The sequence below is a fragment of the Bufo bufo genome, chromosome 1 (genome assembly GCF_905171765.1).
Source record: "Bufo bufo chromosome 1, aBufBuf1.1, whole genome shotgun sequence".
Classification (NCBI taxonomy): Eukaryota; Metazoa; Chordata; class Amphibia; order Anura; family Bufonidae; genus Bufo; species Bufo bufo.
In genome coordinates, this window is record NC_053389.1 from 87,871,332 (window position 1) to 87,899,325 (window position 27,994).

At 42.5% G+C, this 27,994-nt stretch overlaps 1 protein-coding gene across 5 annotated transcripts in view; it reads right to left on the minus strand.

The window, feature by feature from the left end:
• The window catches only part of NCAM1 (neural cell adhesion molecule 1), a 393,444-nt gene that overhangs the window by 103,740 nt on the left and 261,710 nt on the right, over nt 1-27,994 (minus strand). For all 5 annotated transcript variants that reach the window (XM_040426883.1, XM_040426916.1, XM_040426902.1 and 2 more), the window contains exons 4-8: nt 27,422-27,565; nt 25,030-25,167; nt 24,631-24,748; nt 22,483-22,646; nt 21,107-21,249 (exon numbers count right to left, since the gene is read on the minus strand). In XM_040426883.1, coding sequence (XP_040282817.1) covers nt 21,107-21,249; nt 22,483-22,646; nt 24,631-24,748; nt 25,030-25,167; nt 27,422-27,565 — 707 coding nt within the window. The remainder of the gene's footprint in view (nt 1-21,106; nt 21,250-22,482; nt 22,647-24,630; nt 24,749-25,029; nt 25,168-27,421; nt 27,566-27,994) is intronic.

Here is a 27,994-nt window from a genome sequence, read left to right on the forward strand (position 1 = left end):
GGTGGATAAAAATCAATGATTTAAAAAAAATAAAAAAATACTAAATCGTATTTTTTTTATTTAAATCGTATTTTTTTTATTTAAATCTGATTTTTTTTTTATAGAAAGTGCTTTTTGAGGAAAATATATTACCATCCAAAGGTTATTACATCATGAAATAAAGATCAGTTTTTTTTAATTATGTAGAATAAGGCTGTATATGTTTAATTTTTTGGGTAAATAAATTCCATTAATCCATTCACAATGTCATGCTCTTCCAGAGGTTTTTGTAAAATTATTGGGCAGGTTCTCTGCCTACAAGATATTATCACAGATGCTTGGTTTACTTTTGCAGTTCTCAAAACTGAATTTGACTCAGCAGAGATCACATCCCTCTTCTTCACAGCAAAAATGTTATAACATGAACAGAGTTGAGAAAAAGACCTTAATCCTAACTTCTACAAACCTATGAATACAGAATCAACCTAATCAAACTAATATGAAAAGTTGTTATTCTAAAAATCTTTATCTACTTGCATATTATAAGTTATACCAGCAAGAATTAGTCTTTATGTAGAAAACTATGATTTAAATCATGATTTAAATCAGTTTGATTTAAATCAAATCCACCCTGGCTAAAAGCAAGACTAAAAGATAATAAATCAATAAAAAAAAATACAGAAAAATATAAAATACTAAAATATTCAGCCTATCAATTCACTAGAAACTTGTGTTACCCTAGAAGCACCTTGGCCCCTGTGAACTTAGAATCTAGAGAAATGATAGGCTACGGTATTCTACATAAGAATAGGTCACCTTCAAAATGATCGATGGGTACAGTTGACGAGTTTAGGTTTTTATCACATTTCCAGGAAATAGTTTGTTAATTTTTTCTCCTTTAACTTGTGAAACCAACCAAGCTTGTTTGAGTGTTAATGTATATAATAGAATCTACGGGTCATCTACAACTATCCTTTAACCACTAACAACATGGGTTACGTTAGGCAATGTGGTTCTGGAGCACAGCTAAGGGTTAAGTATCTCGTTCTCTGAGTACAGCAGTTCACAGCTAATTGGTTTTATACCTCTTGTTTCTGGGGCCGAGTCCACGAAGCCTGGAGAGAACAGATATAAAAACACAACAAACACAGAAAGCAATAAAACATTTTTTGTGGTTATTGTATGTGCTGAGTTATGCTATAGTCAGCTGTCAGTGCACTGCATGCAGTTATGTGAATAGCTTGGGTGAGTCTTCTGCAACCTGGGGCCCTCCAGCAGGAATCAGACCACAATTCCAGCATGTAACACCAACTGGGGAATGCTGGGGTATGTTGTTAGGCAGCTGCTGGATGGCCCCAGGATGCTGACAACTGGTTGAAGGTTATGACACATTTTCTCAACACAACAATTAGTAACTTTCACATGAATGAAGAACATCATTTTATCATGTTTATAGGTAAAGCAGCAGTACTTTTAAGTATTAATGTGGCAACTGTAAAATATCCGATCAAAATATAAAAAAAAAAACTCTCCTTCCCTGGCAAGAATTTTGTTAGGTGTTCTTTAATGGGTCACCATATAGTAGAAAAAAGTACAATGAGCCTACTACTCATGGTGCTTACATGAAAAATAGGACGTTGCTTCTCCAAGAACACATCATTACCGCAAAGGAATGTCCAGAAGGTTCCAGGAAAAAGTAGAGATATTTCAGACTCCTTGAAGAGCTGTCAAATTGCCTCACTCAGTCTTAACTGTGTGTGGCACAGCTCCAGAGTCCAAACACACAGTGAGGGGATAGCGCCAAGTCAAGTAAAGGGGAATGGCTTACCTTTAAAGGGGTGCAGCTCATAAAACGGGGGATGTCTAGGCTGGAAAAAAAATTCACCCTACTCTACCTTAAGGTTCTTACATAGTTACCAACAATGCAGTTTGTAAATTAGGGACAAATAGATCCCACCCTTACAAATGCCCCCAAATGGAGTGTTTGCCCATCAATGGGTGGGGCTTATGCTAGTCAAGTCTATTTTGGCCCATGTCAGCCTAAAATTGCTAGGACAGGCTCTGCAAATTCGCTCTTAGAAGACGTTGGCAGGTAAGTGTACGGCCAGCCTTCCTTTTCAGCTATCTTGTACAGTACGTTAAAGTGCTTCGGTTTTACTACACGTATACATGAGGCTTTAAGTACTCCTATTCCAACTAAAACAAAAACAGAATGCTGAACCATGCAAACTGGCATCTCTATTTTCTATTGTCAAATGATGGAAGTCCTTAGACAAACAAGGTCGGCTAGAAAATGTTGGGCTTTTGTCAGTACTGCTGCTTTATCTGATGCTTCACTTAATCCATTAATTTAATGGGTTAAGATTGCAGAGATTAAAATCCCACATCCTGACACGATGAGTTATCGAGACACATTTTACACTTGAACATGCACACCCAAGCAGTTATTGGTCCCATGCACACAGTGGGATTCAATGTACACAATGATGTCACGTCTTTCCACATTACATGCAGGAAATGCAATGGATTGTTATTATTGCCATAAAAATAAAAAAAAGATTAACTATGTTCAATCTACAAGTAATTTACTAGGCAGAAACTCTCATCAGATATAATAAAGGGAAGGCCTCTGATCGAAAACAAAGGGCACCTATAACAGGCCAATAGGGAAAAAAATGTGTAGAAAAAGCTCATATGATCAAGAAGCATAAAACAGGTCTAAAACACACAAGCTGTCCTCATGATGTGTAGCTAGTTGTAGTCTATGGACGCTTGCTTATTATCTTTAGCTTCGACTCGGATAGTGTCTGCCTTTATGAAGAAATGTGGCAGCTTGCTTATCAAGTGCTACAGAATGTACAGCGATTATTTTTTGCCCAAGCAGCAATATTTATCTATAGGAAATCTAAGTTGGCTATACATATTGGACAGTTAATTTTAAGCGGGGGAGAGATATAAGCTGAGGCCAGATACTTCTGACAGTGGTCTGTGTCCCACAAAAGAAAAGGATCAGATATACTGGAATTCAACATTCCTGATCCTGGTTTCATCCAACATTTGCCATTTGAGGACAGTTAGTTGGTAGGTCCCACTTTTCTGCCTACTGTACATTAATCTCATGTGAATGGGCAGCTTAAAGTATTACATTTATTTCCCCTGATAATGATATCATAAAATGAAAATAATGGTCTGTGGCATCTAAAAGAATGGTTGAAAATTATGGGAAACATAAGGTTCCACATTAACGCATACCATTACTTCTATGGCACCATAATGATTGGTTCTAACAGATGGAAGAATTCTTCGGATGCGTTGTATTCAACCAAAGAAGGTTTTTAAGTAAAACTGCTCTGACTTTACTCCTAGTTATGTATGATAAAGCAGGCCATACATGTGAGTTAACTGTCGGCTGAATGCTTATTCATCCGATAGCTACCACCACTATCACACCCATTCACATGCAAGCTCACCCCAGCAAGTACGCGTTGTGGATGGCAGAGGGGAGAAGGCTGCTGCCAGACACTTCTGGTAGGCAGCTTATCTCCCTGAGAACAAAAGGATCAGGCATTGAAATCCAACATGCCTGACCCTTTTCCCCGATACACTTTAGATGGGTGGACAGGACGGCAAAAATCTGCCAGTTTGAACGAAATTCATCACAAAAACACTAAATAAAATTTAAAAAACCATGCTGAGAACTCTCAGCAGCAAATCTGCTCCTTTGTATTTTTACCCACCAGCCATGTTTTGGTGGGAACACAGTCATCGTGAAAGAACTCACAATCAACCTTGTAATATACTTTATCAGCCTTCCAAAGAGAATACAAAGAATCCCGAACTAAGTTACTGCCAGAGATGTGCCTAATTTGTAATGAGGTGCGCGCCTCATCTTAAATTAAAAGCATCTTTTGGCAGCACATAAAATGCTGGTCTATGATAAATCCTCCCTTAGATTCTATTTAATTCTACCAATAGCATAAACAGCCTAATAACACCACTAACATTACAAAACTATACTTAATACACATCATGGCATAAATTGTCCAGACTCTGAATCATCTCTTAGCATTCTGATTTTCACTGCAAAAACAGGAACTAATCTCCATCCTAATGAACAGTTGCCTGTAGTTCAATGGCTTCTATTTAAGTTCATCATAACTAATTATAATGCTACTGTAATTTCTTGGGCCTGTGGCTGATTAAAGCGACACTTTGTTCTGTTGGGGGCTATGATACTTAAGGCATTTTACAGAAATGCTGTAACGTGGAAGACCGATAGAAAAATATGAGGATGAATATTTATGCAGTGACAAATGCCATTGGAAGCTCGCGGAAAAGACTTATTTAAAATTCAGTTAAATTTATGTTTTCATATTAATGAATATTAAATTGAATTGGCAATTTTAAAGAAAAATTTAACTCAAAATGAAAAAGACAAAAATAAAACAAAAACAAAACTGTAAATTAACATATTGGCTATTGATGCTAGTTGATCCAATTATATAATACTTCTAGTAATGCTTCCTCTGTATTGAATTTTTATGCTTTTTTTATTGATCATTTCGGTACCAGTAGTGAATTTTTATTTACTCTTCTGAAATCAGATGCATAAATATCTAGTGACTTTTTGGACATCGGTTTTCCCAAGTATCCATTGGCAATAGTCATAAGCATAATAGAAATGCAACGACAGCTCTCACTAGATTCAAACTAAATGCTTGAAAGAATGACTCTGTCTATGACTGACCAAGAACTTAACAAAAAAATCTTCAAAACAAAAAATAACCCACCCCCAACGTTAAAAAGTTAAAATTTATTTTATAAGAGCTATTTAAAAAAATAATAATTTACAGTGGGTTGCACTTGCAATTTTTGTGACATTGTGATATCAAAAATCCTCTGTAAAAAATCGTAAATATCCCGTTCACCAAGTTTATTGTACTGCACATTTTTGTATCAGCAAGAGGTGTGCGGCCCACTCACAACAGAACAGAGTGGAGTCAGAATCTGCTCCCGTGTATGGGCTTTAGACTACTGCTGATTTAGAGAAATACTCTGTTTCAGATTCTGTTTCTTTTAAGATATTAGAACTCGAAGGTCAACTGCTGGGATGATCTCAGTTAAGACCTACTTGGTTAAACCCATCTCAGACATTGATTGCATACTGTTAGGATATGCCACCAATGTCAGACAGGTGAAAGAGAGCACACCGCGACTGCGTGGTATGCTCACCAATCACAGCTATGGGAGTTCTGAAAACAGCAAAGCGAGTGCGCTTAGATATTTTCAGAAGTCCGGGTACTTTGACACTAGCGTTTTTGCTGGATCCTGCAGGGTTCAGCAAAAACGCTTCCGTTACTGATAATACAACCATCTGTTATGAACGGATCCGTTTGTATTATCTTTAAAATACCCAAGACGGATCCGTCATGAACTCCATTGAAAGTCAATGGGGGACGGATCCGTTTTCTATTGTGTCAGAGAAAACAAGGACGAAAAGCAAACTGCAGCATGCTGTGGTTTGCTCTTCGGTATGAGAACGGAACAGAATGCATTTTGGAGCATTCCATCCTGTTCAGTTAGGTTTTGTCCCCATTGGATGGGGACAAAACAGAAGCGTTTTTTTTCCGGAATTGAGACCCTATGACGGATCTCAATACCGGAAAATATTAACGCTAGTGTGAAAGTAGCCTCCCATACAAGTGAATGGAGAGTGCACCGCGCATGCATGGCCACCTACCTGTTCACCACTATGGGACTGCCGGAAATTCAGGGGACTCGCACCTATCTGACATTGATATCTTAACAATATGCTATCAATGGTCTGAGATAGGAATATCTGTTTCATTAGAATTTCAATACAAAACAACTAAGGCTTTTTACCGAGTGGTTTCTCGACGCCCATACACTGTAAAAATTTGGACCAGTCATTTGACAGACATCATTCTTTGCAAACCTCTGGTTTATTCTTCCAAAGAGAGCTGAGAAAATGGCATGAAGTATCAGATTAGAAAATTAGGTCTTCTTTGTCCCCAGGGTTGTCTTCTTTTTGAAGAGTTCAGCTAAATGGTACCTCAAAGTGATTAGCAAGTAGTAAATACGTGCAATTACAGGTTAACATGTTTGATGGGACAGCCACTCAGAAAACACAGTACGCGACGAGACAACCAAACACGGATACTGCACAGACAGAGAAGCTGAAGCTGGACCCAACAAAATAAAACCTTGATGTCATAATAGTATGTAAAACAGTAGTTTCCCCAAAGTAGTATAGACAAAAGCCAATAAAGTGTCTACGCTCATATGATGGACCATGTTAACACAATAATCACTGTATATAAAACCCTCCAACACCAATCACCTTTTAGTCAATCTATTAACACAAAATAAACCCTCATAATTTTCCTCAATGTAATGACCCATCAAAGTTGTCTTCTGTTCTCTTGGCATCATAAAATTGCTATGTAGTATTTTGGGTACTTTTAGAAAAAAAATGGTAGGTGTGGGTACAGCTTACATTCTATGGAAGAGGACTGATACATCGTCTTTAATGCATACAAAAAATCATTTGCATTTAGAATTATTGACTTATCATTCTTCTTTTTTTTTACTATTATTATTGCTTGTTGAGAAATTATCTTATATTGTAGCCAAATCTCCCTCAGTATACGAGAAGAACACAGTCCATAGCACCATATTTTATTACCTAGAACACAACCACTGTATAACTCTGTACATACAGTAATATGCACATAAAGCCCATATGCTGTATAGGGTTTATAGATGTTATAGAGGGGAGTGGCCCAGAACTGAGAGACACTATTCCTGGTGGGAGGACCCAGTACGTCCATGCATTAGATTGCCTTCCCTTGTCGCTGATAACAATACTATGGGAAACCATAGACATATAGTATTAAAGCAGATGAACAACCATGTAATACATTGATGGATCCATTACAAGAGAGTTTTCTATGGGTCAAACATACCAGGGTACACCTAACAGGACAAGCCCCTTTCAATGACCCCATACACAGCCCTAAATCTAATGTTTTAAATAAATTAAAGTAATAAACAGCGTTCTTATTTAATGGGGTCAGTGTGACCCACTCAGAAAACATCTGTAAGAAGGACGGCATCTAGGAATAAGATCTAACTACATGCTGCTCAACTCCAGTGCAACATTTCTATTTGGTCTTCATGGGGGTTGTACATTTTTAGGCATTAGTTAAATGACCTAGTCTCTCTCTGAAGTGCTACCATCACAAGCAAGTCTAGATAAAGCAAAATGTATGAATGGCCAGGGCTACAGAATCAGAGTTGAAGCTAGTTTTGGGTGGAGTCGGCAGAAATTAACTCTGACTCCAGCTTAGAAAATATTAGCAGTTTTTATTATTATTATTGTGTAATTAATTTATTAACTTTCATCTAAATTTAGAAAAACTTAGAAATGTTAATCATAAATATATTTGATGTTCTATCAATCTAAGGCCCTTATTTATAATCAGTTCTCACTTTTCCTGTGTTCTCTCCTGTCCTCATACTATAAACAGTGATATGCAGGGTTTTCTAATGGTGATAGATAATCAGTTCTCACCTTTATTGTCCCTTATACTATAAACAGTGCAGGGTTTTCTAGTGGTGATAGATAATCAGTTCTCACCTTTCTTGTCCCTTATACTATAAACAGTGACAAGCAGGGTTTTCTAGTGGTGATAGATAATCAGTTCTCACCTTTCTTGTCCCTTATACTATAAACAGTGCAGGGTTTTCTAGTGGTGATAGATAATCAGTTCTCACCTTTCTTGTCCCTTATACTATAAACAGTGACAAGCAGGGTTTTCTAGTAGTGATAGATAATCAGTTCTCAACTCTCCTGTGTTCTCTCCTTTCCTTATACTAGGTATCCTTATGTTGTTCCAAGGCCCTTAGTTAAAACGCTGCACAGGATCAGTAGCAAGTTCCTCCTCTAAAGACCAGGGAAGAAGTTCACTACTGGGCATGCCTACAGTCATCTCATTAGAGATCAACTGCTTGACCAGAGGTGGGCGAACTTTTTGACTGGTGGGCCACAATGGGTTCATATATTGGACTCAGGGGCCGGACCAAGAGTAGATAGATGAGGAGTTTGTATGAATTAATATAAATTAAATAAAAATTTTGTAACATTAAAGGGAACCTGTCACCGGGATTTTGATGTATTGAGCTGAGGACATGGGTTGCTAGATGGCCGCTAGCACATCCGCAATACCCAGTCCCCATGGCTCTGTGTGCTTTTATTGTGTAAAAAAAACGATTTGATACATATGCAAATTAACCTGAGATGAGTTCTGTAGGTGAGAGGAGTCAGGGACAGGACTCATCTCAGGTTAATTTGCATATGTATCAAATCGTTTTTTTTTACACAATAAAAGCACATAGAGCTATGGGGACTGGGTATTGCAGATGTGCTATCGGCCATCTAGCAACCCATGTCCTCAGCTCTATACCCAAAATCCAGGTGACAGGTTCCCTTTAAAGGTTTAGTTTAATTAGAGGTAGAAAAGCATAAAAAGTTATTGTACAAAACTTTTATGCAATGTATTTTATCGTATGTATAACTCACCTTCAAATTAAGTGGGAACAGTGTTGGTCTGGCATCAAAGTCTCCATAGTGATCCCCACATTGTGCCAGTATAAAGGTCCATCATAGTACTTCCGCTCTTCTCCATAGTGGCCCCCATAGTGCTTCCCCCTCTTCTCCATAGTGCCCCCCCCATATTTTGGCAGTATATAGGGCCCCCATACTGCTTCCCCTTTTCTCCATAGTACCAATCCATATTGTGCCAGTATATATGGCCCCCATAGTGCTTCCCCTCTTCTCCATAGTACCAATCCATATTGTGCCAGTATATAGGGCCCCCATAGTGCTTCCCCTCTTCTCCATATTGGCCCCCATAGTTCTTCCCCTCTTCTCCATAGTACCAATCCATATTGTGCCAGTATATAGGGACCCCACAGCCCTTCTTGCCACAGTATACTATAAATAATAAAAACAATAAACACATATACTTACCTTATGCTGCTGTCAGTGATGCAATGCAGGCCTCTTACGGCCTTTGTCCTGCTCTGTGCGGCTAAATGACATCATCGTGCCGCCTGCACCGTCCTCTGATAGGCTACAGGCACTAGGCCTATAGCCTATCAGAGGAACGGGCAAGGGAGACGCCTCTCCCCTGCTTCTCCGCACTATTCATCTGTATCGCTGTCCTGAGGACGGTGATACAGATGAATATAGAGATGAGCGCTTCCACAATGGATGCGCTCATCTCCACTCCTGCTGCCTCCAGACAGAAAGGGCCCCCCTCCCATCGTAGTCGCATGAGCAGCTCTGCGGGCTGGCTAAAAAGGTCCGCCCGGGCTGTATATGGCCCGCGGGCCGTAGTTTGCCCATCACTGTGCTAGACACAACAGGAAGACAGCATTGAATGGGTTTATGGCGAGCATTGAATATAGCAGCTACACATTGAAGATGTTTCTTTTAATTAGATGTTTCTACCCATTTAGACTTGCGCATTATTCTCTGCATTTCCAGGACATACGTATAGAGCTTTTCTAACTTTTTCTGAGGACAAATTCATGGATTAGAGTGTTTTCCAGTTACTAAATGCATAATGAATTGCAAATTACAGGAATTTAGAAAGTTGTATTCCAATAAATATGGTTTCAAGGCTATGTACACTTTCGGAGGCAATTTATTTATAATGGCATTTTACAAATTTTGATCTAATATAATTTTTTTCAATTGGTCTTCATTAAAAATATTAAGCCATTCTGTTGCAAAGGGTTAACTGCTTGTCTAGCTGTGTCAATCCTACTTTTGGTCACCAAAAGACTGCTTGTCTAGCTGTGTCAATCCCACTTTTGGTCACCTAATAAACCTTATCTCTAAATTACTAAAAGGTCATAAACACTTATTTAAGCCACATTCTTATCAGTAAGATAAAAATGGAGCTATAATGAATTATATAAGATCAGAGATAAGGAGACATCAGCTAATCTGCCTGACAGAATATAGTAAAAATACAGAGGCTGCTACTAGAGAATCTCAAGGCTGTACAGATAAAAGGGCTTAAAATGTTTAATAAAGACCAATTGGAAATAAAATAGCCCCAAAAGTGTACATAGCCTTCAAGTTCTAACTAACCTGATTACTTACATGATAGTAAGGAAAAGCCCAATGTTACCATTTTACTACAGTAAATTTGTTACTGCCAATTATGAGTCAGAGTGTGATAAAATGCAGTCAGTGTTAGAACTTTGGCTTACTGACTCCACAGCCCTGAGAATAGAAACTACAATCCACATGGTGAATTCAAGGTGGAAACTGTACAACGTATAGATGCCTTTAATGATGACATTTTGGTCTGGAGCTCTAGAGATTATGCTGTTCTGAGGCAGGTGCATAAGCTACACATTATCTACTGAAATAAAAGGGCACAGAACTGGCAGTAAATGATCAAAACTGGTGCAAAGAAAAAGTGGAGTTCTCCATAGCAACTAACCAGATTGGCAAATAAAAGCAGCAACTGCGCTGGTTGCTATTAGGTAACTATTCCAAATTTCCCCCACTTTGTACTCAGAGCAAAAGTCATTCTTGATAATATCTGTACCCTGTGGCTGATACATTAGGGTCCTGACTAGGACTCTCAAACCACTTAGATAGGGCACTAGGAATGCCCTAATGGGACACTCAAAAGGAGGTTGCCTAACCAAGATTCTTTAAAGCTGCGTTCACATCACGTTTTGATCCTTTAGTCAGAACTGCATCCCAGACTTAAAATCCATACCTCTGATGGAAGGCTCAAATGTACTCCACTGTACAGTCCCTCTCTATGGCACTGTAATGCACTCACTACTTCCCCTCCACTGAATTATTTTTCAGAATTTCACCCCTTCCACCATAAGCAGCACATCCTTAGGGGATGAGGCAGAGCCTCCACCTGCGCTGCTTATGGTGGAAGGGGTTAATCTATCACATAAACTCTCTGAGACATCAGTTTAGTGGAGGCTAGTGACAAATTTCATAGAGGGACATCCTTCACCCATAGGCTATTGAAGCCTCCGTTAAATGGATCCTGTTGTTTACAGGACACAAAAGGTTGGCATAGCACAGTCTACTACGCTACCCCATGCTGGTTATTTCAGGTTACTGATACTCCTTTGACCTCCATCTGACTAATGGAGTCCTATGTAAACATTTAACGTGTAGGTCTGAAGTACATGCTAAAAGTAGGGGAAAGACGTAATGTGAACTCAGCCTAAGACAATTCCATGACTGGGCATCTAATATTGATTCCTACTGTCAGCAGAATTCAGAGTACCTGTATGTAGTAGTATCCGCTTATACGGCAACTGCAAACTCTAATATTATAACCATTAGGAATATAGAATTAAAAAAAACATACACCTACGCTGTAAGACATCACAGCTGACTGTAGATCTCTAGCTGTCTGATAATGAATGACTATGGCTAGTTATATACAGTATTGGGTCTCTCTCTCTCTCTATATATATATATATATATATATATAGTGGGGATTTGCTCTGGTAGACAGGCTAGCGGACGCAGTATAGAGGCAAGGAACCAGGTTGTAAATCAAACTTCAGTGTTTTATACACACTCAGCAAAACATAACAGCAAAAACAAAACAATGGTCACCTGGAATCCTAGTTGTCGGTTCACACCTGGCTGAATGCTCAGCCACAGAAAAGTTCACTGGCAGGCTTCCAGGCGGCATGCACGCCTGTTCGCAGTCTTCAGCCTAGAGGACTCCACAGCTTCACTGGCAGATAGAGGAAAATCCACCCCACCTGATTTTATAAGCCTGCCAAGACCTGGCCTGGAACGTGGGGATTAGCCACCCACCCAGCACTTTGGCTATTTCAGGTAAGAGCCGTCCTGGATCAGCTTTACAGCCATACTAATCTGCAATAATGACACCTCAGGGAAAAAAAAACAGCTCTTAACCTCATCGAGGCAAGGAACCTCGGTAACACGTACCGACCATCAATGATGGCCCATTGTTCCTTCCTACATACCTCCCCCCTTTGTTCAACCCTGAAGGGGTGGACACACATTAAACAGTGTACCCGGGACAGGGCATCCGTGTTTCCTAGTAACTGGCCTGCCCTGTGTTCCACCGAAAATTTGCAAAGACAGAAACCACCAGGTGACCCGGAAATTTCTATCCTTGGCCTGGCTCATTCATTTGAGAGGGGAGTGGTCTGTCACCAGACAAAACTTTCTCCCCAACAAATAATAGTGGAGAGACTCGAGTGCCCACTTGATAGCCAGGCACTCTCTCTCCACTATACTATACCTGGTCTCGGCTGAGGTAAGCTTCCGGCTGAGGAAGACAACGGGAGGCTTCTCGCCGTTGACTTCCTGAGACAGTACAGCACCGAGACCTACTTCAGAGGCATTGTTCAGTACTATAAACTGCCTTTTAAAGTCGGGCGTCACCAAAACCGGGGGCCCACACAGGGCCAGCTTCAAAGCGGAGTACGCCTTTTCCACCTGCTGATTCCAGTGGACCGTCACTGACTGCGTCCCTTCAAAAGTCTTGTCAATGGTGCAGCCATTGTGGCAAAGTGGGGGACAAACTTCATAGTATCCAACCATTCCCAGGAACGACTTTACTTGCAGAGTAGTGACAGGTCGGGACCAATTCCGAATTGCCTCAATTTTGTTCACCTGAGGTTTGATAACTCCACGCCCAATTACATACCCTTAGGAACTTGGTCTCGTTTAACCTTATCGCGCACTTTTTGGGTTAGAGGTTAAGCCAGCCTTCCTAAGGGAGTCCACTACAGCCTGTACTTTATGTAGGTGACTTTCCCAGTCGGTACTGTGGATAACGATATCGTCCAGGTACGCCGAAGCTTACCGATGATGCGGACGGAGTACAATGTCCATTAGCCTTTGAAACGTGGCGGGAGCGTCATGTAGACCAAAGGGTAATACCTTGTACTGACACAGCCCCTCTGGTGTGATGAAAGCCGTTTTCTCCTTGGCAGCCTCCGTCAAGGGTACCTGCCAGTACCCTTTAAAGAGGTCCAAAACTGAAAAAAACCCGGGCTTGGCCTAACTTCTCAATAAGCTCATCCACTCGGGGCATGGGATATGCGTCAAACTTGGAAACCTCATTAAGTTTGCGGAAGTCGTTACAGAATCGTAATATCCCGTCCGGCTTGGGTATTAAGACTATCGGACTGGTCCATTTACTTTTTGACTCCTGGATGACACCTAGCTGTAACATCAACTGCACTTCTTCCGAGATGGCTTGTTGCAGCAACTCAGGTACCCGGTATGGTTTCAACCGGATTCTGGCCTGAGGCTCAGTGACAATGTCATGTCGGATGATAGAAGTGCGCCAGGGAGGTCCGAAAACACATCTGTGTTTCTGCTGACGAACTCCCTGGCCTCCTGAGTCTGTTTATAGGAAAGGTTGTTAGCAATCTTTACTGTGGCAACTGCTTCCCTTGTATCAGACAGTGGTACTGGAAACTCTACGCCCAGAAAACCAGGCCTGGGGCTGTTGTCCTATTGGTCTCCACGGTTTCAGTAAGTTTACATGGTACACCTGCTCCGACTTTTTCAGCCCGAGCTGGAGTACCTTGTAGGTTACCTCCCCAACTTTTTTGAGCACTTCGTAGGAACCCTGGCACCTAGCCAGGAACTGACTGTCCACCGTTGGCACTAAAACCAAAACCCGATCTCCCGGGTTAAAATTCCGAACCCAAGCCTGGCGATTATAGGCCCTACTCTGGGCTCGCTGGGCTGCCTCCATATGTTCCTTAACCAGCAGCAACAATGTCTCCATCCGCTCTTGCATCCAAGTGACATACTCAATCACACTTTTATGCGGTGAGGGTTGTTGTTCCCACGCCTCTTTGGCTATCTCCAACAAACAACGCGGATGTCGGTCATACAGCAGTTCCAAGGGTGAAAACCCAGTAGAGGCTTGGGGCACCTCTCGCACTGCAAACATGAGATAGGGCAGTAGAAGATCCCAATCCCTCCCATCTTTAGACACCTCCCGCTTTAACATGTTTTTTAAGGTTTGATTAAACCTCTCTACCAGGCTGTCCGTTTGTGGGTGATAGATAGACAGATATCTGAAACTGTTTGATCTGTAGTAGTTTACTGAGTTCCCTCATGAGTTTTGACATAAAAGGGGTCCCCTGGTCTGTCAGAATCTCTCTCGGTAGGCCCACTCAGGAAAACATCTCCACTAACTCTTTGGCAATGAGTTTGGTCGAGGTATGTCGCAGCGGCACCGCCTCCGGGTACCGAGTGGCATAGTCCAGGACTACCAAGATGTGTTGGTGCCCTCTAGCAGAATTCGGTACTGGGCCTATGAGATCCATAGCGATCCACTCGAATGGAACCTCAATAATCGGGAGAGGGACCAGGGGACTACGGAAATGTGGCTGGGGGCTGGTTATCTGGCAGGTTGGGAAAGACTTGCAATACTCTTCCACCTCTCTGAACACACTGGGCCAGTAAAACCGCTGTAGAATCCGGTACTGCATTTTCTGCTGGCCTAGGAATCCCCCAAGAATATGTTGGTCTAACTCCAACATGAGTTTGCAATACGCTTTGGGCACCACCAACTGTTCAATATGCTGTACCCGTAGTTGATTTACCCGGTACAGCATCTCCTGTTGAACCACAAAACGGGGGAACATAGACTCTGCCCCCGGTTGTTGCGGCTCAACCTCAACTACTACCACATTTTCCCAGGCCTGAGATAGAGTCAGGTCCTGGTGCTGTGCTGAACCAAAATTGTCTCCACAGACGTTGAGGTGTGCCAACTCCGGCGGCAAATCCTCTACGTCTCCGACCCTTACATTCAGTGGGGTTGGCTCCCCCTCTTCCCCTGCAGTGGTGGCCACCCCTACTGCTGGCCCTTCGGTCTCAGGTTCCCAGGGTTCCGGTTTCCCTCCTGAGCAAAGCGATTCCATTGGGGTTGCTCCTGCCCCATGGGTATCGGTGGCTCTCGCCTCAGGCAATAGTGAAGGGAAACCGGGGAAGTCTCTCCCAATTATTAGTTCCTAATGTAACTTTGTGGTGACGGCCACCTCATGAGTCTAACTGCCGGCCACACCAGGGTGGTGGGATAGTCCTTTAAAGGGCTTCTGTCACCCCATTAAACCGTTTGGTTTTTTTTCTTTACTAATAATCCCTAAACTGCGATCTCATCATATATAAGCTAATTAATGATTTTCGTTCAGTAGAATTTGTTAAAAATCAATTTTTGAAATATGTAAATTACCTTGCTACCAGCAAGTAGGGCGGCTACTTGCTGGTAGCAGCCGCATCCTCCGATGGTAATGACGCCCCCTCTGCTTGTTGATTGACAGGGCCAGCGGACGGGATCTTTCTCTGCTGGCCCTGCCTGTTTTGATTCAATATCTGGCGCCTGCGCCGTGGCCGTACCTCTCTTCAATCTGCGCAGGCGCACTGAGAGGCGGCCACTCGCTCGGCCGCTCCATCCTCAATGCGCCTGCGCCGATGACGTCACATCTACACCCGGCGCAGGCTGGATGCACACGACGCCGACTTTTCAACCAGTATACTCGACGGGCCGCACCAGTGCAGCTCTTTCTACGGACACCAGGCTCCCTGAGTCCAGCAGCGCCACCGCCAGGGTATCTCCCACTTGCACCTGGCACAGGTGACTATTGTCTATTGTCTCGGGGGTACCGGTTGCACACAGCCTCCTGGCATACATCGAGGGCCATTAGCCATAGTTAGTGTCCGTGGGTTCCCCCCGATGGGGACAGTCGGCCCTTATGTGACCAGGCTCTTGACACTGCCAACAGACCACTGGAGCTGGGTCTGCAGGGAGTACATCCCGAGCGCGCCTTGCTGGCACCAGTCGCCTGGTCAAGGGTGGAGATTTCCGGGGTTTAACTGGCCCCCTCCCAACAGAACCACCCTCTAGATTTTTGGTGGCTTCATAGCGCTCCACCAGGTCGACCATCTCTAGGGATGCACCAGGAGACACCTGGCCGATTCAGTACTGGAGAGGGTACGGCAAAGCCCTCCAGAACACATCAGCCAACAGACGGTCCAGCATACCAGTGGGCCACCTTTTCGAACAACGCCAGATAGGTATCTACGTCGTCCGTGGTGGTCATCTTAGGGATCACCGCACAGCAGCTTTCCGGGCATCGTAAACATTCTGGGACGCTCCTGCCACTTGTAACGCCATCACATGCTGTAATAGCAGCTGGTTGGTTTCCTGCTGCTGCTTCTTAGCCTCCATGAGGACTTTCACGACTGCCTCTATTTTGTCAGGGGACATGGATCGTAACCTTGCCGACTTGATATAAGGCATGCACCCATGCCCTTCAGGCCAGCCTCACTGCGTTTGCACGAATCCTCCACTAAATGTAGGGTTTTGCTCTGGTAGACAGGTTAGCGGACGCAGTATAGAGGCAAGGAACCAGGTTGTAAATCAAACTTCTGTGTTTTATTCACACTCAACAAAACATAAGTCTTGGTGCTTGTTCACACACAGCAAAAACAAAACAATGTTCACCTGGAATCCTAGGTGTCGGCTCACACCTGGCTGTATGCTCAGCCACAGAAAAGTTCACTGGCAGGCTTCCAGGCGGCCTGCACGCCTGTTTGCAGTCTTCAACCTAGAGGACTCCACAGCTTCACTGTCAGATGGAGAAAAATCCACCCCACCTGATAGTGCTGACTGCTTTTATAAGCCTGCCAAGGCCCGGTCTGGAACGTGGGGAGTAGCCACCCACCCAGAACTTTGGCTACTCCCAGTAAGAGCCGTCCCGAATCAGCTTTACAGCCATACTAACCAGCTGAAGTGTCAGACTGCAATTTGCAATAATGACACTTCAGGGGAAAAAATGGCTCTTACCTCACCGAGGCCAGGAACCTCGGTGACATGTACCGACCATCAATGATGGCCCCTTGTTCCTTCCTACTACTATATATATATATATATATATATATATATATATATATATACATACATACATATACACATTTATCTACACGTTTATACTATATATATATATATATAGAATGTCACTGCTTGTCCGATGTCATATATAACGTTTTAATCTACAAGAAAAAACAAAATCTACAGTGTTTGTCCTTCTATTAGACTTTACTATGAAATGCTATCACGTCTATTAGAAATAAGCCTGTTTAGCCTGGAACAGCCTTCACGTCTGCCTGCTGTTTATTAGTAACACAGCCGCTCGCCGCAGTGAGTGCAGGGAGTGATAGCTGTACTGTAATTACAGTTCTGAAGAGATATGTATGGTATCAAAGGATGCCTAGCATTTTATAAATGTGTGAGCTAAAACACAAGGGACTGTAAAGTGAAAGACCACAGACAGTAACTCAAGCAGAACACAGAGCAACAAGCACTGTATATAGAGAGATCGCATAGGTACAGCGTTCTGCCCCACAATTAAACCTGACATGTGGTCAGGAAAACAATGCCAGACAGGAGAGGTGAGAGTTTCAAAAATAGTCAGCAGTTTTGCAGATTTGCATGGAATCTGAGGAATCTTCCAGCTTACTGATTGTTTCCTATTTTGCGACTTGATGCATAATATAGTTTAAAGGGGAATCCTGCCAACAAGAGTGTTCACTGTCGAGGCATAAGATCCCTTATGTATATCAACATATATTCAATTGAAACAGATTTATTCGTATTTTTTTAGCTCTGCCTAGGCACAGGAATTCTCTGTAGGTCGGTGTTCCCCTTTAAGGCAGACTGCTGTAAAACAAGTGCCATGCCACTTTGTTATAGGTTTATAGCTTAACCTATTGCCTGCAAGTAGTCAATAGACAGCAATGATCTCCTTTTCTTGGTGCAATGAAGGCTGTACATGCTCTCATCTACGCGAGTATAAGGAGGCTATAAATACGATGTACAGGGAAGTACAGGGCAGGGAAGGGATCTACTGGAAGCAGTGTCAAAACTACTGATTATTTTTGCCTTTGTCACAGTGACAATCCATCCGCACACAACTGCTGTGGTGCTTTCAGTGTATACTTACATTTGTTTGCGCAAACAAATGGCGGCCATTGAAGGACACCAAGCTCATATCGCTCCATTCTCAGTCCAGCGTTCAGACACCAGCTTTCCCCTCCTAAGACCCAGTGATGATGTCACTGCACACTGATTTAATGTCATTGAACAGACCCAGAAATGATGTCACTGCACGCTGCCTTAATGTCATTGGTACTAGTTACATAATCTAAGCCTCAGGAAGGTATTGGATGTGTTATGAAAGTATTTCAATAATGAATATGCACCTACCAACAGTGCTGTATCTGCCATGATAATCACTATAAAGGAGGGGGGGGGGGGCAAGAAGTGATGCCAAGGCAGGGAATGGTGTAAAATAAAATAATTACTGAACTTGCCCACTGCTCCAGTGCCAGCATTTCGGTCAATCCCACCGCTCTTTGTTTACAGGGCTGCAGCGCTGACATCATGGTGACATCATGCAACCACCACAGACAATCAATCGCCTCAACAGTGTACCTTTGAGGCAGAGAGGAACGGAATGGTTGCAATGGAGCTGGGAGAGTTTTGAAAGTTAAGTAATATTTTTTTCTTATTTTACACAATACCTTGTCTGTAACCCAAAATTTACTAATCTTGGAGAAATCCAGTAATCTTTGGATCGCTCATAGACGCACATAAAAAGATCAACTAGTGAAGTCTGTGATCTCCAACTGCCATTGATTTCCAGAACGAGAGTTCTCCACAGAGTGCTCAAACCTCTTTGGCACTAATCAGAGATTTCTGATAATGGAAATCAGATACAAAATTCTACCCAAACCGCCATTGAGTTAAATGGACATTTGCTTAAAGGGCATTACTGGTTTCTAGATATTGATCGTGGGGATCCAACACCTGACACCCTCACCAATCAGCTGTTTTCGGCTGCAGACAGTGCTGGAAACAATACAATCGAAGGAGCTGGAAGCAGAAAGCTCCATCCACTCTCATGAATCTAAACAGATATGTCACCACTTTTAAAGAACAGGTGCGCTTTGGCCCCTTTCACACGGGCAAGAATTCTGTGCGGGTGCAATGCGGGAGGTGAACGCATTGCATCCACACTGAATCATCCGGACCCATTCACTTCAATAGGGGTGTTCAGATGAGCGGTGATTTTCACACATCGCTTGCTTGAAAATCGCAGCATGTTCTATATTCTGCGTTTTTCACGCAATGCAGGCCCCACAGAAATGAAAGGGTCTGCATGAAAATCGCAAGCAAGTGCAGATGCGGTGCGATTTTCACGCATGGTTGCTAGGAGATGATTTAAGTAAATTGATAAAAGTCAATTTACTGTATTATTTTTCCTTATAACATGGTTATAAGGGAAAATAATATAATTTTCAATACAGAATGCTTACTAAAATGTGGCTTTAGGGGTTAAAAAATGAATAAAAAATAGCTCACCTCATCCTGTTGCTCGCGTTGTTGTCTTCTTTCAGGACCTGCCAAAGGACCTTTGATGACGTAATCGCGCTCACCACGTGGTGAGCGTGGTGACGTCAGCGCAGGTCCTGCTGAATGAAGATAGAAATCACGCAGACCCATTCATTTCTATCTTCATTCAGCAGGACCTTCGCTGACGTCACCACGCGGTGAGCGCGATTACATAATCAAAAGTCCTTTGGCAGGTCCTGAAAGAAGAAGAAGAAAGAAGAAGATGCCGGCTGCGCGAACAACAGGATGAGATGAGTTCATTTTTATTTAATTTTTTTACCCCTAAAGCCACATTTTAGTAAGCATTCTGTATTAAGAATGCTATTACTTTCCCTTATAACCATGTTATAAGGGAAAATAATAAAATATACAGAACACCGATCCCAAGCCCGAACTTCTGTGAAGAAGTTCGGGTTCGGGTCTGGGTACCACAGTCAGTTTTTAATCACGCGCGCGCAAAACGCATTGCACCCGCACGATAAAAACTGAACATCAGAACATAATCGCAGTCAAAACTGACTGCAATTGCGTACCTACTCGCACGATTTTCCCTGATCGCAGACGCAACGCATCCGAACCTAATCCGGACACGCTCATCTGCAAGGGGCCTTGGGTTGCACTACAGAACTAGAGTATGTGTATAATATGAAGAGGCTGTATGCGGTATGTTTTCTACCATTTGTCCACCATGACCTGAATTTTGTTAAGGGCTCCATACACCATCAAATAAAAAAGAGCAGAACAACGGAAATAACAGTAGCGCTGTTCCTTTACATGATTGACACCAAAGTTGTCCAACAGACTCTACTGATTATAGTGGAGTTTGTCTGGTTTCTGTCTTGGTGCTCATCATTTTACCAGAAAAAATAGTACAGCGTGCTATGGTGCTCTTAACGGAATCTGTGATTCCTAGGGATTCTAGACGGTGTAAACTAAGCATGTATAAATTTTTTAACATGGAAGTCTATTGTGATAGATGGCTAAAGGATTGTATACATATTTTTATTTCAAGCCACACATCTCAAGATATGTCAAGTTATGGGAGTACATCTGTACAAGACGCCATGACACATGGCTCTTAGGTGGCCCATAGCCCTTTAACGACCTATAATAGTTATGTTCAATGTATGGCTCATTTCTGTAAATTAACTTAACCCGTCAGGTTTTCAATGCTACCTTATAATGGTGGGGAGAGGGGCTGAGCTTGGGGTATATAATATTTTATGACCTGATTCCATATTTACATGTAAACATTTTGCTGGGAAAAATCCTGTGAGTCAATCTTCTCCTGCCCAAACACCATTGACAGCTTTCCTGTATGAATGTGTGCACACAGAAAGCTGTCAATCAGCAGCGTGTGGGCAGCGGAAGAAGGAGACACAGCCATTCTCTATGAGTCATGGGGAGTAAACAATAGTATTAACATCCAAACATTCCCGAGGCTTTAGTAATGATATCTAAAGCAGTTACTAATGTATCTCTTCAATATTTAATCTTGCAAACCAGCTGTCATCCAGTGACATCATAAGCCAGAGGTCCAGTGACATCACAAATCAGCGCCCCATGGGAAATAATCAAGATAACCATACCTTGTCTTCCTCACTGATGTTACGTGTGGCTGTTCTCCAAGTGATGCTGGGCAGAGGATCTCCTGATGCCTCACAGGTCAGAGTGATCTCATTATCCAGCTCCAAGGCAGTCTTGTTTTCGACATAGGTAATCTTAGGTTTTGCTAGAAGTGACAGGGAATACAGTATATTAGAACTGTAAGATAAAGACTATTAATATTTATTATAGTACAGTGAAGGGTCTGCAATCATTCTATAAATGGTAAATTATGGACACTCAGACAGTATTGAGATGAAAATAAATTGAATCCAGCCATCAAATTTCTGAAGACTGGAATTAAAAGGGTTTTCTGAAACTTCGCTATTGATGGCCTATTTTCAGGACATGTTATCAATATGATGTTGGTGGAAGTTTGATGCTGAGCAACACCTTGTTTTGGGAAGCTGCTGGTACTGGAAACTATACAGTGAATGCAAGGCAGGTCTATTATGTAGCTCCTGGCACGTGTGTACTGCACTTGAATGTGATGTAAGCTGAAGTTCCCAGCATGCCCACTACACAGTGAAGGGACCCCTCTGCTTCTGGCTCCAACCAATGTAAAGCCTGTATTACATTAGGTGATTGTCAGACCAATCATCGCTAACAAACGTTTGTATGAACACTTGTTAGTGATGATCTGACAGTGTAATACTGCCGCCAATCACCCGATGAATGAGTAAACGCTTATTCATCAGGCAATCCAAATCTTTAAAAAGTTAAAAAATTATTGTTTGCCTGCGGCAAATCGTGGTGTCTAATAACAATCTGCTGCAGGCAAACAAGGACACCATGGGGACGAACGCTTCTTTCCAGACAATCGCCGGCAGAATCGGTCTGTCTAGTACAGCTTTCAGTTTCCGGGGCCAGCTGCTGCCTAAACTAACTGATCTGCGGGGGCGCAGAGTAGCAAACCCTCTTCGGTCCTGAGGATAGCCCATGAGTATATAAGTACTGGAAAAAAACCTTAAATTATACTATCCTGTGGCTGCCATATAGATGCCATCAGAGGTACATGAAGATCTGTAATTGTGGCCTACTACTTATCAATGCATTTTGAAACCTATGAGTCCTGTTACTGTACCACATCTAGAAATTTTGGCCTTCAGTCCTTTTTCAGGCTGTAGATAAATGATCCCATGTTATTAGTTCTTTACCCCAGTGTGCACAAAGGCTAACATACTTCTGCACAGCAGCAAATGATCCTTATCTCACACCCTCTATTGGCAGGAGACTCTCACCATAAACCGAAACACCCTCTCAGTCTTACAAACTATATTAAAATTCCTGTCTAAATACATATTTGTCCACTTAAGCTTGGGACTGACAGTAATTTGACAATAGATTGATGAATCCTCACCATAGACCTTGAGAAGAATGGTGGCTTCACTGTCCCCAGCTTTATTCTCGGCAATACAGTTATATTCGGCCTCGTCGTCTTTCTCAATTCCATGAATGGTCATCTCTGACATGTCATCACTGAAGGAGTACTTGTCATCTCCAACCTCTATAGTTTCTCCTCTCCTGTAGCAGGACAAAAATCAAGTTATTCTGTAAGCTAACATGAAGCTATTTATTGTTACCTGAATCATGTCTATTCTAGTGAATCATATTAAATCCAAGATTTTGGCAATGAGGAAAAAAAAAATTATATTGCCCAATTGAGACTGCACATCTCTCAGAATTTAGGCTGCCATGTTGGCTGAACGATTGTTCGGGCGACAACTCCCTCCCGACTCCTCCAAACACATCCACATTCAGCTCGGTCAAGCATGTAGTGAGAGGGGAGAAAACTGCTGCCAAACATTTCCGGCGGTGGCTTATGTCCCAGGAGAACAAAACTATCAGGCGAAAAGATCCACTTGCCTCGGTCTGTTTTTCCCCCACAATCAACCGTTTGCAGGCGAGTAAGGAGTTTCCCACACAAGTTAAGACTGTCGGCTGAACCCACCATTCTAAGGCTACTTTTTACATCTGCGCTTTCTCTTTCCGCTACTGAGATCCGTCATAGGATCTCAATACCGGAGGAAAACGCTTCCATTTTGTCCCCATTCATTGTCATTGTGGCGACAAAACTGAACGAAACGGAGTGCACCAGAATGCATTCAGTTCTGTTTGGTTGTGTCCCCATCGCGGACAGAATAACGCTGCAAGCAGTGTTTTTCTGTCTGTGATGTGGTGTGGAGCAAGACGGATCCGTCATGACACACAATGTAAGTCCGTGGTGGCAGATCGTTTTTCTCGGACACAAAAGAAAACGGACCTGTCTCTAAAACCATTGTAAGTCAATGGGGGATGGATCAGTTTTCTTTGCTATTTTACAGATAATACAACCGGATCCGTTCAGAACAAATGTAGACAGTGGTATTATTATGACGGAAGCGTTTTTGCTGATCCATGACGGATCCCGCAAAAATGCTGGTGTAAAAGTAGCCTTAGCAGATTTGGACGACAATACACTAATGTGTATGGCAGCCTTTTGTCATACAGATATGCATTTTTAAAGTCTATATCCACCAATTATTCTTGATTAATTAAAATATCCTACTGTTTTGATTCACCAGCTTGTGTGCAGATCTATGTGTTTCCATGGTTACATGCTACAAACAAACCCTGAGCATGATCAACCACTGGGTTTGTTGTCAGTAACTGTGGAGACACATAGGTGGGCATTTATTATTTTTTACTCCATTTTGTGGTGTATAAAGTTAGTACATTTTGTCGCAAAGATAGCCTGCAACAAAATCTATGAAGATGAGTCGGCCAGCACTCGCTAGATGCACGCTGCGCGGGATAGGACCGGTTCCACGTGCAGTTGAATGAAAAATCCCAGCAGACGTGACTTGAATGCTCATAGGAATTTTATTGCCATATAACAATATGTCCCATATCCTAGGACGCGTTTCGGCTAGACAGCCTTTTTCAACAAAATCTAGGCGGAAAAAGGGGATATGGCGTGGACGGGGAAGAGGGCGGGATGGCCCATCTCATACATAATGCAAGGGAGCAGGCGTAGTTTAAGCCATGTCGCATGGCTAGCAGCAGCAAGAGCTGAAGTTATGTAGAGGCCTGCTCCTCTACATAACTTTGGCACATCCGCTGGCAGCGCAGAGAGATTAAGCCCGGCATATAAATCGCCGATCTTAATAAATGACCCCATAGTTCTGCACAGGAGTTGAAGACACAAAACTTTTGACAATTTTTTATTTTTTTATATATATATGGTCTTTACGCAAAGTTGAATCATTTTGCATTGTAGATGCACTGGGGATATAAAAATCATTGCCATGAAATGCTATTATACTTTTTACTGTCTATACAAAAGCTCAAGGACCTAGCATGGCTGTTGAATTACCACAACATGACCTGAGACGGAAAGCAGATGCCCTCTAGACTTCCCTATGTGTAGCATGTTGTAAGGCTAGTTATTTTTACGAGAGGACATGCCTTTGTGTTAGTTTCCTGGCATATACAGTTATTATGTAAATTACATTCAGTCCTCTCTTACTTTGTCCAGCTAATTTCAGGCTCGGGAAATCCATCAGCCTCGCAGCTTATAGTCACTGACTCTCCCATGCTGGCGGTGGCATTGACAGTCGTTTGTCTAGCCCGTACAGATGGTGGAACTGTAGAGGAGTAGAAAAGACAAGGGGGTTATTGAATTTGAAGTGTTCTATATGATTCATTTGGCCTGAAAAAAACGGAGATAGTATGACTGATGACTTTGATCACATCAGGTCCCAGCTTCTCTTACCCCAGTCTACCAGTCACAGAAACCCGCTTCTTGCTAAATATTCACATTAAGTGTAGCAATACTTGCCGGGCCATTTAAATGAAGCTATATGTGTATGAGCAGGGAATTTGCTTATGAATGTTCTCTAAATAAATTTATTAGAAGTTATCTCACCGTTCACTACGACTTTAATATCCTTGAAGTTTATCTCTCCACGTGCTAGGATCCGAGCCTCACACCGATATGTCCCCTCATCTGTTCTCTTAATGCTCCGGATTTGGAGAAAATTATTGGACAGCATTACAAAGCGGACTGTGGAAAAAAGACAGGAAAAGCGCTTCAACAAGTTAATGCCTTCATTGTTTCAATGTGGAGGGCAATGACTGGAAATGAACCTTTCATTCCTGATTATTGCCAGATCATTCACACATTCACATGCAGTAATCACCCCCTCTGTACAGAGATACATTAATTGTTTGCTGGCAGTGCATCCTTGTTAAAACAGGTCAATGTGCTGCCGACAAAAGGATATTTTAGCTGCCGTATGAAAGATGCAATAACTCAATGAACTTGGGCTGCTCCTTTGTCGGGTGATCGGCAGCACTTTAAACATCTCAGATAATTGCTCTGATCCTCAGCCAGTGTAAAATGCCCTTAGCCATGAGACATTAGACAAATTTCTCCTAATCCATTACATCCTCAGACACTGGAAAGCAAACTCCTTCAATGGAGTTCGGTGGGGGAAATGAAAGAAGAACTGTCCTCAGTTCTCACACATTTGATGGAAATGAAAATTTTCCTGTTAGGCTAAAGTTGGCCAAAACCCTAATAATATCATTGAAACTTTATGAAAGCAACCAATTCTGACCAACAGAAATCTACTCAAACACTGGAAAGCAAACTCCTTTAATGGAGTTCAGTGGGGAAGATGAATGAAGAACTGTCCTCATTTCTAGCACATTTGATGAAAATGAGAATTTTTATATTAGGCCTAAATTGAACCTTTATGATATTCACTCAAAGTGTATGTTGTGAAGATCAGACTTTGATAAATCCCTGTTCTTTACATAAAACAGGTTGCCCACTGACATCTGATTGTTATCCCATTGACTGAAAATACTTGACTCTAATTTCACCTTCAAATTATTGTCTAATTCTAAAGGTTCACATACTTTTAACAATCACAGACATGTGATACTGTTTTTGACTCATCTGTTTGGTTTGCTTATCTTTACCTACTTTTAGGAAATGTGTGAAAATCTGATGATGTAGTTTTTGGTCAAATTTATGGAACCTTCACAAACTTTCAAACCCCACTGTATACTGTCTATCATGATAGTGTCAAGACCATGGTCATGGTCGTGACTCTTGGACCCGCATGCAGTTGGCTGCGGTTTGGTCTGTTGTCAACCACATGGTGAGGGCTGCTGGTATGTTGCCTCACGTGATGTGGTTGGCAGTGTAGCAGCCGGAGCTGGACGCTAGGCGGCTCGCTGTCACAGCATGCGGTTGCCTCTGGCAACGTGTGGTTTTTATGTATGCACTTCCTGTCTGGTGTGCACGGGATTTATGTTATGTGTGCACTGTGACACTTTCCTTCACTGGTGTTGCCCGTGGCAACGTGTGGAGTTGTGTGCATGTGGTGGCAGTGTCTCGGCCTTCTGACTGATCCCCAAGACATGCTTGCCACGCATGCCGTTGCCGGTGGTAACAGGTGGAGTGTGTGCTTCTTTGTGCTTTTCCCCTTTAAGTAGTTTCCATCCCTTGCCTGGTATTGGAAGGGTTATTTCCCTTCTTTGTGTGTGAACACTGGGTGCGTCTGTGTGTGTGTGTGGCTACTTGGGGCTATATAGCTCCTGCTGGATGCCAGACTCTGAGGGGTACTTCAGCCATTCTTAGCTGAAGTCATCCTCCTAGTTATATACCATCTGCCAGTGAGGGCAACCCTTGTGGTCATAAACTTATGTTAGACATTATTGTTCTTTTGTTATTATATGTCTAGTGGTGTCTTTATGTTTATTGCAGCGTATGGTCCTGGGTTCCTGTGTAATTGTGTGGTGTGTGCTGTGTCCGTTTATGTTGTTGTGGACAGCAGCACTTGTGCACAGGTTCCAGGCTGTGTGTCTGTGGCAGGTAGGTGTGGTACTAGTTGCACTACCTGCCATTGCCATATGCTGTATTTGTTCCCCTTACCTTTGCAGCCTGGCCAGTGAGACTCCTGTTGCTCCGTGTCTAGGAGTAACAGGTCGTCTTACCCAGCTCCTAGTCCAGGGCCACCCTGAGGGCTAGTAGGAATCTGAGGTTCCAGAGTATGAGCCCTCCTACCATCAGGGTTGGCTCATACGGCTAGGAGACAGGGTCAGAATTAGGGATGTGATGGGAGGTGACCTGCTCCCTGATTCCTGTCCTGGCCTAACAGCTATACTTCATATAGACATCGCACGGCTGAGGGTTTCCCCCACCTTCAGCCGTGACAGATAGGTCATATAACACGTTGTAACGATATATATATATATATATATATATATATATATAGCACTCTTCAATTCATAAGCTAATTTCTTACCATCCTTCTTGAACTGCACGTCTTTCCCTTTGTGCTTCCAGATAATGACCGAGGGCATTGAGCTAGATACATCACAAATGATAACAGCATCTGTCCCTTCTGTGAACTCCTGCGGGGTGGGTGCATTCTTAAAGGTCAGCTTCTCTGTAAAAAAAAGTTATTGTATAGAATGAGATGTGTGTCAGGAACCTGCTCAGACAATTTTAAAGGATGTAGCCTATATGACCTGCCTTGTCGGGTTTATATGCACTGTATGGTACAACTGAACATGTCTATTCTAGTAATGTATTCTTCAATTTAATGCCCCTAAGCAAAATCAGCTGGCAGGGGTGTCAGCAACAGATCACAGCTAATCTCAGAGGCAGCAATCTTATGGTTACAAATGATTCCCAATATATCTTCTAAGGCAACTTGAATGGCTACAGGTAAGCTCTATTGGAATACAGATTTAGCAGTACCATATGAATCTACAACTTCTTATTTCTTTAACCAAATAGACCAATGTACTGTGATTAATGGCATTTACTTTATTTCCTTTAAAGGGAGTCTGCCAGCAGTTCTGACCATGCTAAA